Source organism: Hippoglossus hippoglossus, chromosome 5 (assembly GCF_009819705.1).
Source record: "Hippoglossus hippoglossus isolate fHipHip1 chromosome 5, fHipHip1.pri, whole genome shotgun sequence".
Lineage (NCBI taxonomy): Eukaryota > Metazoa > Chordata > Actinopteri > Pleuronectiformes > Pleuronectidae > Hippoglossus > Hippoglossus hippoglossus.
In genome coordinates, this window is record NC_047155.1 from 3,409,634 (window position 1) to 3,424,725 (window position 15,092).

The 15,092-nt window shown below is 42.5% G+C and overlaps 1 protein-coding gene across 3 annotated transcripts in view; it reads right to left on the minus strand.

Annotated features, from left to right (window-relative positions):
- The window catches only part of raly (RALY heterogeneous nuclear ribonucleoprotein), an 88,390-nt gene that overhangs the window by 26,218 nt on the left and 47,080 nt on the right, over positions 1–15,092 (minus strand). For all 3 annotated transcript variants that reach the window (XM_034586412.1, XM_034586411.1, XM_034586413.1), the window contains exon 2: positions 1,398–1,728. In XM_034586412.1, coding sequence (XP_034442303.1) covers positions 1,398–1,653 — 256 coding nt within the window. In that variant the 5' untranslated portion in view covers positions 1,654–1,728. The remainder of the gene's footprint in view (positions 1–1,397; positions 1,729–15,092) is intronic.

Below are 15,092 nucleotides of genomic sequence, written 5' to 3' on the forward strand. Positions count from 1 at the left end.
TGACAGTCGGGCTCCTCTGCTTCGCCCGGGGGGGGGGGGGGACAGACAGATGGAGGAAAACTCTCCAGCAGCTTAAAGGCAAACTCAGCTCACATCCCATTTCCCCCTCTGATACTTTATAGTAACACAGAGGGAAGGTGGCACATTCACACGCTCACAGAGAAAATGGCTGTGACGGAGCTCAGGGCTCGTGAACGATTCCACGAGGCCGGAATTTCATATCATTACAGGACTGTGATGTTTTAAAGACGTGAATCAATCAAATCAAGTTTGAAAAGATTGTGTCCAGCAACAGTCTGTAGACATCGGGGGTGTAAGACTCTGGTGAGGAGACGAACACTGAAGAACATGTTGGACTGGACTTCACATAAATTAAGTAGGTAAACGAAAAAGAGTAAAACAAAACAGAGGAAAAGTTACAAAACTTTACAAACTCTGCAGACGCACATGTCTACATTTCCTGGCTGCAAAATAGTTAATTAAGTCATCGTATGACAGAGAGAGAGAGACATTTAGCTAAAGACACTTTAATCTCCAGCTTCAATACCAACACACATCTCAGGAGAAGTTTGAGGTTCAGTATTTGGCTCTCGGCAACTTTATCTCCTACGACATATAACACGTTCAAAGTCACATGAAAACATGCGGTGTGTGAAGTCGTGCTTGGTGGACACACACACACACACACACACACACACACACACACACACACACACACACACACGATTTCGGTCTGACTTTGAGAATCGTTGCAGCCCTATTAGCCGTCAAGCTACAACAGAAGCCCCCAAAAATGTTGTCAGACAAACGCTGATGATTTGGACCAAAGTGAACTTGAGTGAACGTTAAGATTTGCTTGTGTTCACTGGAGCCTTCAGGGCGTCAGTCGCCTTAAAGTCACATTAAAAAGAAACAAAGACGGAAATAATGGTTTGTTGTTGTCGACTCACTCGTTTGTTCCTAAGTGGAACAAAAGACCTTGTTTGTCATTTTAACCACTTGAATGCTGAAGATCCTGTGAACTCAACTCTCTGGGGGGAAATTACAACCTCATTATTCCCATTTTGAGAGGGAATATATCTTGAGTATACATATAAAATATATAGCGTAGTTTGTGTCAGTCATTTAGGTCCTTTCAACTTAAGGTAGATTTTATTTTCTGTTTCATTAATTTGTGCAGAAATCTTTGTAAAATGACAATTTGCCATTTTAATGACCTTCAGATGTGCTGAAGGTAAATTCACCTCGAAACAACTTTGCATGAAAACAAATTTTTAACAAGCTTTTATCCCAAAATCTATTTAGTGTGGACACGTCACTGCTTCACGACTCGTTTGCACGTGTCCTCTTCATCGAAGTCTTAAGATGAATGAAACAGATGAAGCACACAGACTCACCGAGCGTCTGTCCCGCCAGCACCCGGCCGTTCTCCCCGATCACGGCCCCCCTGGCGTGCCTCTCGCCGGCGTACTGGATGAAGGCGTAGCCCTTGTGCACGGAGCAGCCCAGCACGCGGCCGTACTTGGAGAAGATGCTCTCCACATCCGACTTCTTCACCACCGCTGTGTTGAGGTTGCCGATGAACACCCGCGAGTTGATGGACTTTGGGTCTGTCTTGTTGGTCACGTTACTGGTCTGGACCTTCAGCGACATGCTGGACCGACGAGGTGAGGGAGCGACGAGCGGGCGGGATGTGTCGGGAGGAAGAGACGCAGAGAGACGGAGGATCTGAAGGACAAAAGACAACAGATAACATCGTGTTAGTCATTTAAAAGACAGATCGTGGAGAACAGCTGCAACAGACCACATCACTGACTGGGACATTTGAGATTTGAGCTCAGAAATCAACAAACCTCTGAGAGCGAGTCTGTGAAATGATAATGAAGAAGGTGAAGATTTGCTTCATAGAGTCTCAGTATGGATTTTATTTATCGAGCAAACAGGCGTTCATTCATACATAATGACACAACGTTTAGAAATGGAGCATTGTGCGTATCGATTGCTTTTACTTTTCAAATTATGGAAACATTTAATGATGGTGCTTATGTGCTTTTACTAGAGTTGAATTTTAAACGTAGGACTTGTGTGTGTGTGTGTGTGTGTGTGTGTGTGTGTGTGTGTGTGTGTGTGTGTGTGTGTGTGTGTGTGTGTGTGTGTGTGTGTGTGTGTCCTTCCTATACCTTCACCTTCCCAGTGAAACCTGACTGGTCCAACTCTGATGAATCAAATTGAACTTGACCCCGAGGGACTCGTGAGCGTTTGTTTCAGGAGATTCTCAGTCAAACACGGAATATTGTTGATTCAGCAAATCTAATGTGTGTGTGTGTGTGTGTGTGTGTGTGTGTGTGTGTGTGTGTGTGTGTGTGTACGAGAGAGTTTGAATGTTTCGAGTTTTTTAATAAATAATAAGAAGAAACACACGGAGCCTCTCAGCTTGAATCAGATGTCAGAAGAACTCAGGCTTCACACGCAGATGAGTGTAAGTGTTGTCTTTGTAAACCGTCGTTCATCAAAATGCATGTTTCCATAGAAATCCGGCTTCAGAGCAAACAGGAGAAGCACTTCCTGTGTCTCTGCTGCACAACGATCTCATGCTCCATAAGCAAATTATCTTTAAAAGCTTCCTCCTCTGGGGGATTCATGGTGCGATGATACACGCACACATTAGCATAAAGCCGCTTCAAGTCCGTAAATGACTCAGAGAGCTGACTTTGTGGTTTTCATGTAAATTTCCGCTCATGAATTCAAATGAGCTTCATGTCGTAGTAATATTTTTATCCTCAATTACGACGGCGACTGTGATTGTGCGGGAGAATCCGGTGAGTAATGCTGATGTGCAGGACGCTAACTGCTTGTTAGATTCACATTCAGGAGATAACATGTCGGGGGGGGGGGGGCCTCCACACTCCTGTTTGTTTGTTGGTTGAAGCTGAAAGTCCAGTGATGTGCTGGAGATCACATCTGGGGTCAGGGGTCAACAGCTGTCGGGGGGTCAGGGGCTAACAGCCAATCACAGCTCTCTTCAGTAGGAAAAGGTTTAGTGAAACAGTTCTTTAAAGTTTCTTTGTATTCATGTATTCCTCAGTGCTATTCATGTTTAATTCTGATAGAAATGTAAGTTATTCATTTATAACAACTGTTTTAAATGTATGATTTTATTCAGTGGTTGTAATTAAACTCTGTAACTTTTTACTGGAGCTTCACTTCAGGGCTCCGATTCAGCTGCGTTGGAAAAATCCACCTTTTTTAAATGGATTCACGTCCGGATGCAGAGACACAACGAGATATTAAGTTCAAATGCAACTAAACTTAAACAACAAACGTGTTTTTAAATAAATTGCATTGTGTTTTTTCTTGCATTTACATCATGAGAATTTGTCCTTGAATTACATATTCGACAACTTGTTGGTTTTCTGCTAAAATATCCAAACAAGAAAAGTTGGACGAAGCGACAGCCAAAATGTCTCAATCACCCCCTGGTGGCTGGCTAGAGTATAGGTCATAAACCCCTCCTCATCCATGTTAGTGGATAGGACATGGAACAAATTAAAAAGTCAAAAATGGATGTGCAATTGTTCAAATTCACTAATGGCTCCAAATCTGCAAGAAGGCAGTGTCCAATGTAGTTTGGGTTTATTTCGGGATATGCAGCACAATATCCACTTGTCACATTAGCATTATTATAAAACTGTTTTATGATTTTGTTTTCGACATTCACAGCAATCAGTGAAAACAAGGGACACAGTGTGAACTTACATGATTCAGGTAAAGTTCACAAACTCGTCCCCTGGTGTGAGACGTCGAGTCAAGTCAAATGTTTGTGTCGTCACCAAAGCTGCTGCCATCTAAACACGATGATATTTCCCAAATGAGAACAACTTAAAAGACATATGTGTTGCGTGGAGGGTTGAACGTCTTGAGGTGGACACCAGGCGTCCATGTCTGAGCTGCTGTCGTGCCCTTGAGCAAATCACCAAAACTATTATGCTCCGTCCAGCACAGATCAATGACGGCAAGACCCCACAGCGAAAAGTTGTGTTACCTGTGAGTGTGTTTGTGGGATTAGCATTCAGACAAACTCTCCAGGTTCACTGAATCAGATCCATTAACATTTCTCAGTCCCACTCTGAGAACAAAGCAGCAGCTTTACACCCAAATGAGCTTTATTTCCTGAGTTTTTAATTAAACTGAAGTTGTGCACATATCCTGCACCGGCACAACCTCTCCCCCTGATTCTGTGAGCAGGATTAGCAATTAAAGCGAACACCACGGGGGACTGTGTTGTGATTATACAGATTATACAAATGCTGCCTTCAGGCGCTGTTGGAAATGGCATCACAAATAGGACAGAGGTAACATCCCACAGAGGTCTGAGGAGTCGCAGACTACGGCTGAATCACTCAAATTATTGATGCTTAAATCAAAACATGAACATTCATTTACATGGTCAGATTTGGCACAACAAGGAAACGTCCCACGTTTGGTGATTATTCCCAATTTCAACCTATTTTGAGTGATTAAGTTGAAAATACTGTTAAATTCTTTCTTGCAATTCTACATAATTTCTCTGACACATCAGGAAACAGAAGAAGAAAAAGAAAAATCAACCCACAATTCAATTTGAGTCCGTGTCCAATTAGTCCACATTCTGCGTCTGACACTCAGTTTCCCGACATGTTGATTCAATTCAGAGGTGAAACATTCAAACAAGTTATTTCAGTGACAAATCGCTGCTAATTACATTCACAGTGAAACTGAATTACTGTGAGTGTGGGAGTTTTAGAAGCAGATGGTAAATATAATCCACACTTTTGACAAATATAATAATCCAGTTACCTGCACAGCTTCTGTTTTCCGTCTGCAGAGCAAACAGAACGTGTGCTCATTGAGTTCCAGGAGTAAAACATCCGCCAAACGATGCAGCGGCTGGTGAATCAACACATCACACAGATGATAATGAACAATCAACCGCAGCTACACAAACAAAGAGACTGAGAATAACTCTCGGTGCTGGAATGGAAACAGAAATCGAACTAGGATGACGCTCAGTGGAGCGGATCCCTCTGCCCAGGCCCAGCACGCCCTCATGGAACCACATTTAAATACGCTCAGTGCACAATTCATACATGGAATTACACACATTCACCGATATATCATGGCCCAAAATACATTTTTCCATCAAGATCGATTAATAAGTCCCCAGGAAATCAGTGAAAATGACAAATGCTGCTCACAATGTTACGGGAAGTGATCAAAAAAATTCCTGGATCCGCCCCCTTAATGTGGATCCATCCCAAAATTTCATAGACTCTTTCTTGGCTCATGTCCCATCCTCCCACCAAGTTTTGTGGAAATCCATCAGTTATTTTTGTGTTAAAAACCTCATTTATGCTGCCTTTACGTATAAAAAGAGATGCAGCTGTAAAAACGATACACATACTTCCATGTGTCCATGGTTGTGAAGCAATAGAACCACTAGAGGGCAGACTTTCAGTTGACGATAAACATGTGGATGGTGCAGCTCCTAAAAAAGCGGCCGAATTGTAAACAGTTGTTGTCGGTGGACAGTTAAAACTTTTCACTATCGTAATTTCTTCCTCGTGTCCTATGGTCGACTCGTATGAAGTATTGGCTACACTGCCCCCCTACGATTTCCGTTGGTACTGCGCCCTTTTGTCTGTTTCATCCGTATCCGTAAGTTTTTTCGGAAGACGTGAACGAATAAGGACAAAGCCTCCGTTCATTGTTGTATCTAACGTTGATTTTAAATGAGCCTGTAACCGTCACTACCCACGCAACTCCGTGCATCCTTTACTTTGGCAGGGCTGTTGAGCAATACATCCACTAGAGGGCAGCACAGAGGTGACACATGGTGATACATAACGAAATGTGGACGAGGGAATTCTATTCACAACCATAATTATCAATAAGAGTCATTTCCATAGTTGAAAATGTTCTCTTGTTGTTTGAACTATTGGCTACACCGCCCCCCTGTGATTACCAGTGGTACTGCTCCGTTTCGTCTCTTTCATCCGTATCTATACGTTTTCGGAAGACATTAAACAAATATGAAGGAAATGAATGCAGAGTACGAACAGAAGTCTCCGTCCATTAACTTGTCTGTTGCTGAGCTAATGAGCATCAATCCCTCTGACAAACCAACAGACAAAAACACAGACAGGGGTCCGTGATTTATGAGACTAATTTTAAAACCTCACTAACTTCGGCCTTTGTGAGATTAGACGTATAAAACAAATCCTCGGAGCTTCTGTCAACATGCGAACACGTGGTGTGATTTCAATATTCAACCGGAGGAGCGACGACGAGGAGGTAGAAACACTTTGCTCCCTGTTGTGCAGTTGTTTATCTGCGCGTTGCTTTAGTATCCCACATGTTTAATTGATGTTCTGCTGTAATTTGTATTTCTTTACATCCACCCTGCTCCATACAGCTCGCCGCTGAAGCCCAGGTTTAATATTTTAGAGCTCAGCAGTTTGAAGTGGAATCCTGTGATGTTAAAGTGGATCCTACATCACAAGAAGGAAAAAGGATAATCTGAGGTTTGAGAGCAGCTTTCATTCGGACTCATTGAATGTTTGAATTCACCTCAGTGTGAGTGTGTTTGTGTTGTCATACGTTGAGTTTACCAGATAAATCTTATATGTTTATACGCTCAGTGGGTTAGAGTAACGATTTAGCACAATAAAGTATTTAATTATGATTGAACATTTGAACTTGAGTTTCAAAAGTGTCAACCCAACGTGACGCCACCCATTGGTTTGACATTTTGTCCAGCGCCATCTTGTTTTTATGAAACCAGAAGTAGCCATATTTGGAGAACCTGGGAGGGGGTGGAGCCTGACTGAGAGCCGCACGCCCCCACCTACACCTGTGATCACTCATTGGACGATATTAGCTGTCAATCACACAGTAGCCATGCCCCAATGCCCACTGTGCTTCATCGTCTTTTTGACTTTAAACGGGACTTTAATTAACAAAGTGAACATCGTGCTGTATCGAAGGAGACTTGAAGCTAGAGATTTAAATATGAACTCCCGAAGAAAATGTTTACTGACGTTATAAATCAAGTGAGAAGAAGAGTCATTTTCTTATAGACTTCGTTAGAAACTGAATTCTTGAAGCTCTTTTGTCTTTTAACTTCCTGCGATTTTTGCCAACTGCCTTAAACTCAGCAGCCGATTCTCCGTACTTTACCCGTAGGTCATGTCTGAAAACGGCTTTAGTCATAAACTTTAGCATCATTTCTTTTGGTTGAGATGGATATCTGATATTTACAGTAATCCCCAGCTGTTTACATCCAATTAATACTTATTATCCTTGATGGTGTCGAAGGGCAATGAGACGGGAAATCTGTCGGTTTAACTCCTCTAGTGTCAGAAATAGACATGGAAGAATTTATTGAGAGCGTTTTCAGTTAAAGCTTCAACTGGACGTTGGGTTTCTTTCTGTCAAACAGGCAGAAACAGGACAAAACCCCAAAAAGCAGAGTTCATTTTGAAGAAATAGGTCAGTTAACAGTGTTGCTGCCGGGGTTTTGTAGAACAGTGGGGATGCTCTGAGAGGATGACAACACGAAGAACATAATAAAAAGTTTTTTCCGCCTGGAGAATGAGGAGTGACTCCGCCCTCAGCGAGGGAAGGTCATCGCACCACCGGGGAGCGGCAGCGAGAAACACTTCATAATAATAAACAGAACGGACGAGACAGCGGCAGCTTTGGGATTAGAGCCACTTCCACAAACAGGAGGTGGAAACACGGTGATAGGATGAATCATTGTGCTTTAACAGTCGATCTTCCCACAGCCAATAACGCTGATGTTACACCGCTGAGGCCCTGAGATGTTCACATGACCTTTAAAACTACGACACGACTCCTGCTCCACCTTCTCAGAGGTTCGTATTGAAAAGAGAAGTTTGTGTTTGTGAGGAGACCTCGACCGACCTGAGGAGGAAAACACTAAAAACACAAGATACAGAAGTATGGATTTAAAATGAGGAGTAAGTGGTAAAAAAAACTACTTTGTAGGTTTCATTGTTTCGTGTACCTGTAGTATTTTATGTTTTTACTTTATTTATTTATAGATGCTTTTGTGAAGCACTTTCAGCTGCATTTTATATATGAAACGTTCTTGTTATCGTCAACAACTAGACAGCTTCACACAACTGATGAACTTAGGTTCTGTAACTCTGAGGTTCCACATTGTAAAGTATCAAAAGTTTGTAGAATCAAAACCTTTTTTTAAATGTTGTTATTACCAAAACTCACAGTATTGGATATGTATTCATGTATCTATGCTGAGAAAGTGAGTCTATTGCAGTATATCTGTTTCTTTAGGTTCTGTGTCAGAGAGCTGCTGATTCAATGTAGTAATCAATGAATAATAGAGAATCTTAATCTTTTAAAATATATTAAAAAACTTTTACAACTGAATGGATGATGTCTCCTGTACAAGTAAAAGCTCTTTCTTGGTTTAAAATCTCTTGTGAGAGTTAACTGTTGAATAAATGTCACAAATCGAGCTCACACACGTTCGAGTCTTCAGAGATTTAAACTAAGCAGGAAACGTTCCTGCTTCAAGAGAAGATAATAAAAAACAGCCTGAAGGTCAAACTTCCAGGAGAAGGAACGACGATCACGTTTTCATACGTTTGAAGTCTGAACATTTCATTATCCGGATCCAGTGAATTCAGATCAGAACCTTCATCGTGAATAGAACCCAACTTGACTTTTGTGTAAATTCTTGTGTGTGAAATACCGACACACATGACACTGTTTTTACCCAGCGACACACAGCGCCCCTCCGCTGCCACTTGAAATTCTTTTAAGCTTTCGTTTCTACTCTGATCCATTCATGTTGAATTATTGCTCGAGGTAACAGCTGTGGTAAAAGGATAAACCCGGATCATAAACACACACACACACACACACACACACGCACACACACACACACACACACACACACACACACACTTGGCTCACAGTATACCTGAAGATGGAAGCCCCCGGGAGTGAGGCTGCAGGCTGGCGCGCACACACACACACACACGCACACACACACACACACACACACACACACACACACACACACGGCAGCCATCGCAGCACACACACACAAGTCCACAAGGAATCGAACGCACTAAAACATCACACATTTGAGGGAGACGAAAAGAGGAAAAACTCTTCGACTCATATCTACGATTAGTCCATTCATTCAGTGCCTTGTGTTTACCTGAGATCGGTTCACGGAGGAAATAATTAATAGTAATAATAATAGTAGTATCTTACTTTATATAGCACTTCTCAAAATACAGTTACAAAGTGCTTCACTAACAAAAACACAAGTAAAAATACATAAAAATGAATAAAAACACAAATACTAATTCTGATAAACTCTGTTATAAAAGAATAAAAACACTAAACCTGCGACAGAAACTTCACCGAGACCTCCCGATAATATAAAAGTAGAAATAGGTGAAATCAGGCAATGCTGTATTTAAAGGAAGCTGCATGAGTATTTCTTTCCTTATTTCAAAAGCCCCGTCTCCCTTAGTCTTCAGCCGAGAATCTGAAACAGTTAAAAAGACCCTGTCAGAGGATATCGTCCTCTGAGGGAGGAGTCTGTCAAGTAGGAAGACGTCCCTCTCCACGGAGACACGTTCCAGCTCCTCCTGGGGATCCTGAGCGATTCCCAGGCCGGACAGAGTTTGGTCCCTGCAGGAGGTTCTGGGTCTACCCCTTGGTCTGGGAGGTGCTGAGGAGGCCTCCGTGATCAGATGCTTGAAGCACCTCAACTGGCGCCTGTCGGTGTGAAGGAACATCGTTTCTACTGCGAGCGTTTCTCCAGATGTCCAACCCAGTCGGTTGTTCTCAGATATACCCGGCTGAGTATCAGGGTCAGGCGTTAGATGTTTGATTCAATTCAGCCTAAATCTTAAGATAAAGGTCCAACTAGATTGCAGCTGTAAAAGTATTTCTTTCAAATTTTCCACGTTAAAAATAACGTCGCAACGTCAAACACATCATTTCAAGAGTCAATTTGAAACAGGTAAATTATCTTTTGGCCATAAACCCGAAGTAATGAGAGTTGTACAAATGATGATAAATGTTTTTAGCAACTTGTTATTTGCAGCTCTGCAGGATGTGAGGATCTAGCCTCTGTCCCTGCAGATGTGTGGACGGTAAAAAGATAAATGCATATGATCGAACGTGTGAAAGAATGAAGCTTGTTTCTTTCCTAAAAACAAAAAATATTGATTTCATCCATGTTTGTTTTGTTCTTCTCATCGCGAACACACATCCTTCCACAATATACCGACAAACTTCAGATAACATCACGACTCCGGCGTGTTTGTGCTTCACCGACTTACTTCCCATTGGCAGGTTGGTGCAGCACAGATTGGGAATCAGCTGAGGACGTGTGCAGAGCGTCTCACTTGCTGTTTACATGTGGGGCTCTGAGGCCTGAGCTACAGGGGCTCCGTCTCCCAGCAATGGACCGAATTAGTTTACCTCACAAGTTAAAGCACATCACCGGATCAAATACTAATCAGAAAATCTGCATTTTTTAGTAATATGATTTCTCTCCTCGCTGAAAAACATCCTCCTCGCTCCTCAAAGACGCGTTTGGATGAGGAGACAATGACCAGAAGCCTCGAATCTGTCGGACTCTCTCTCTCTCTCTCTGCTCTTCTCACTTATTTCTCAGTAATAACAGAAGAATCCACTTCAACACCACTGCTGGAAATGTGCCTTTCATTTCTCGGCCCATTACGTTGTTTGGTGGTTTGTTTTGAGGCGAAGTCGGTATATTACAGCCTTTCATCACAAAACAACCCCTGGAACACTCTGAACAGCGCAGTCACTTACTGACGCTTCTTGGATTCGTGTTATTCCTCATTCGTCATTTACAGAAACAAACACTGTGACGTGGCCAAGCAGTGGCATTGATCCACTTAGAATAAATCCTGTGCTCCTTGTGGTTAAGGGCAGACTTGCTTTACATTTCACAACCTGCAAACTGGGGCTCAGAGTAGAAAGCCGTGCGTCAAGATCAGTCGAGCAAATGTAAGAAAAAACTAAAGAGTCGCTTGTTTGATCCACAGATTGAAAAGATAAATCGACAGGATATTGTTTGGCAAATGAACAAATATATCTCCTATCACCTGTGACGGCTCAGGACCACTGAGCTCCTCAGACACGGTTTAGACACGGCCGCCTGTGCCAGGAGGTTCAAATTAAAATATTATTTGTTTCGCCCATATTCACAAATCACAATTCGTCTCATAGATCTTAACAAGGTGCAGCATCCTCTGTTCTGAACCCTCAACAAGAGTAAAACTACCAAAACAATCTATGGAAGAAAACGTAGAAACCTCAGAGAGACTCACATGTGAGGATCCAACAGATTCTGCGTGTAACTGAGAACATCAACATCAATGACAGTATTTACAGTTCGTACCATGATGGAAAAGTGTGTCATAGTTTAAAGTATTTGTACATAAGAGGGAAGCAGCGATGACAAATGAATTATCGTCCGCTCGATGGTACAATATGGATAACTTCTCTTTAGGCACTTCACCCAAACTCAGGGCTGAAGTTACACTTTAATTACCAGTGTGATATTCAACCATCTTTCACCAAACATCTGTTGCTGATGTTTCTTTAAAACGTCAGAAGCAGGAAAAAAACAAAACTTGTCTTTAAAACTTTTTTCCGCAGCATAAAGAGAAATGAACAAACAAGCTCAACCTGCCAGCAACAGTCTCCCAGGAGGGAGCAGCTTGATTCTCCTGCGTGTGTCAGAACAGACAGTTTGTTGTCTGTGTGCGTCGCAGACTTATGTTCCTACAGAGCATCTTTACAGCTCCTGACATCGGGCCCTTTATTGGTACCTGCACACCGCTCACTGTTGGCCTCATTCCACTTGACTCCTCCATTCCCACTCAGGGCAACATTAGCCGTCTCCACAGGTTGCCTATAAATCATTGCCATGCAGGCCAACAGGCAGTAATAGAGACAGATAGTCTCTCTTAGACTGCATTAATGAACTGTTGTTCCTGGAACCAGGACAGCCGATGGGCCGATCGATACCGCGTTGTGTTCTGCTCTGCAATCCCCGCACAGCCCGACATCGGTTCGCCATCAGCTCGGGGAGTCAATTAGAAGGAGGACGATTTAATGAATCAACGATTAATTAAATAACGATTTCATAGATCCTCAACAAAAGAAGGTTTCCGTCTCCTCTCTGAGTCGGCTGGAGGTGGGCCGGCTCCGGTGCGTCTTTCCTGCACGAGCACAAACTGTCTGCACCTTCCTGTGATTACTTTCTCCATTTGTTGTTTCCTCTGGAGCAAATATTGTGTTTATTGTCCTTGAAGATGCTGCAGTGGTTGTGAGTATTTCTCCCTGAAGGTTAGAGGTTTAAAAAACACAGAAATATGATCTGATTTCATGTTGTATTCAATTTACTATGAATCCAGTGAATTTAAACAATCTCATTCTTCTCTCGTCTTTTCTCAAACTTTATTCCTCTACACTCGTCCTCCGAGCTCCTTCTTTTTTCTGTCCTCTTCTCATCTTGTTTTCTACTTTCAACTTTCTACGCTCAGCTCGTCTCCTCTTCACCTCTTCCCCATACATTCCTTCATCTTCCTTTCTTCTCCTCTCCCCCTTTGTTTCCCTCTTCTCCCCCTGTTCTCCCTCCTCTTCATCCCCCACCTCTTATTTCCCATCTTCCTTCCTTCCTTTCTCTCTCCCTCTCTCTTCAGTTTCACCCTTTTTTTTTACACCGTTATTATATTTCAGCTTTCCCCTTAAGTTCTTTTCATTTTGTACCATTTTCTAACATTAACTCTCTCTCTCTTTTCTATCCTCTTCTCCTCCCATCTTCCCCTTCTCGACCCTCATCCATGCTTTTCCTCTCCGTCCTCCTCCTCCTCCTCATCATCATCCCTTCTTTTCCTCCATCCTCTCCCCCTCCTCCTCCTCCTCATCACAGTGTTTCCTTCCTTCCTTGTTCTCCACATGATGAACGACTGGCTGTTCCACTCATCCATCTACTGGGCAGCCTCATCTATCTGTCCACTGCCGGCCCACACACACACACACACACACACACACACACACACACACACACACACACACACACACACACACACACACAAACAAACACACGCACACGCACAAACACTTCATATAACAAAGGCACACACAAACATTTAGCGTGAAACCCACACACACTCAAGGCGTCCAGAGAGAAAAAGATGAAGTGTAATTTGAATGGACTTGACCCCACACACACACACACACACACACACACACACACACACACACACACACACACACACACACACACACACACACACACACACACACACACACACACACACACACACACACACACACACACACACACACTCTCCCTCAGGGTGTGCCTGAACAGCTTCTGATTAAAGAGCCTCAATAGAAAATCAATACCTCCTTCATTACAGCCTTACCTCTCTCTATCTCTCTCTTTCTCCACCTCCAGCCTCTTCCCTCCATCACCCTCCCTCATTCCTCCAAGTATCCACCCTCGTCCAAACCCGACCCCCGTCAATATCTCTCCTTCACTTTCAAATGTGCTTTACGCTCAGAGCAATAAGGCGTCTCGCAGGAAGTAGGTTCAGCGTTAACAAATCATAATGAACAAACTGTGACACAACACAACGCTGTGTTGATTCAGAGCCACAAGTCGGGAGAGAAGCTTCACAATAAAGAGTTTAAACAGGAAGAGAAGCAACGTCCTCACTGTAGAGTTTATATGAAGATGGACAGTTCCACTAAGGTAGCAGGCCTCTTCCATGTTAGTGGATGGGACAGACGAAAAGCATCACAAGGATGGTTTCTGTCATAGTTCTTATCACACTTATGTTTGAAGTTTTCATGTTTCTGATAAGTTTAATAAACAGAGATATGTTTCAGGTGCAGTTTCTATAATAATTTCTCTATATATTTGTGTCCAGGACATTTTAGCTTCATTTTCATCCCTTCACGGGAGGAAGTGGAGACTCGTCCATCTTTACGCAGCCTTGTCTTTAGTTCCCACTCCACACAAATAAAAAACATGTGATTGGCTCGTGTAGCACATAAGACAGTGGAATTCTTTCATTAAATTACAGTTGATTCCTGATCAACTTATCTGATAATTTTTATCCTGATATAAGTTTTGGCCACATCGTCCAGCCCAAGTTAAAATAACAAATATTATAATAAACATATAATAACTTTGGTTGACACCACATCAACTCTTCCATCGACTCCAGCCTCTTGCTCATCCAGACTTCATCTCTATGCAACACATCACCTGACTTCCTCCTCTGCTCCCGTCATGACTTGGTCCCTACGCTCGCTTCAGCTCGTTCTGTTTCCTGAACACGTGTTAAAACTCCGCCGGCCGAGTGTGTTGTGAAGTTTATCTCTTCTTCGTCCAGCTGAGACCTCTCATGGAGACCTCCTGCTCCCTCACTCTGTATTGAATTACATTTCCAGGGTTGCATCTGATGACCGCGGTATCTGCAGCAACAGCTTTTTCTTCCCAGTACACGGAGTGAATTGAAAAAAAAGTCCCAGACTGTGTTCGTCCCAGTTCAGGGAAACGTCCAGTCACAGATCTGAGCTGGATCATACGACAGAGGGTTGAAGAGAGAAAACGACGGGATTTCAGGAATAGATTTTACAGTTTTGGGAGAATAAAGTCGTAACTTTGCCTGATGTGTTGAATGTGGAGCGTCTTGTAAAGTTATACTTTAGAATAAGTTACGAATTTTTTAACTCTAATAAAAATACATCTTTTTTGTAATATTACGAGTTTAAACTCATTATATTTTGCTGCTTTTTCTCCAAATATTACGATGACAACATGATAACGATGAACTGATTCACAGGTGACGGGCACTGAGGTGTTTGGAGCCTTCAACAATTTAATTCCTTTGTCAAAACAGACAATTTTCTTTCCGAAGTCCCACCCCTCAGAGTTTTATTAAATTAGATGCGTGTTGAATATTTTTCTTGAAATTATAATTTGAGTTTTT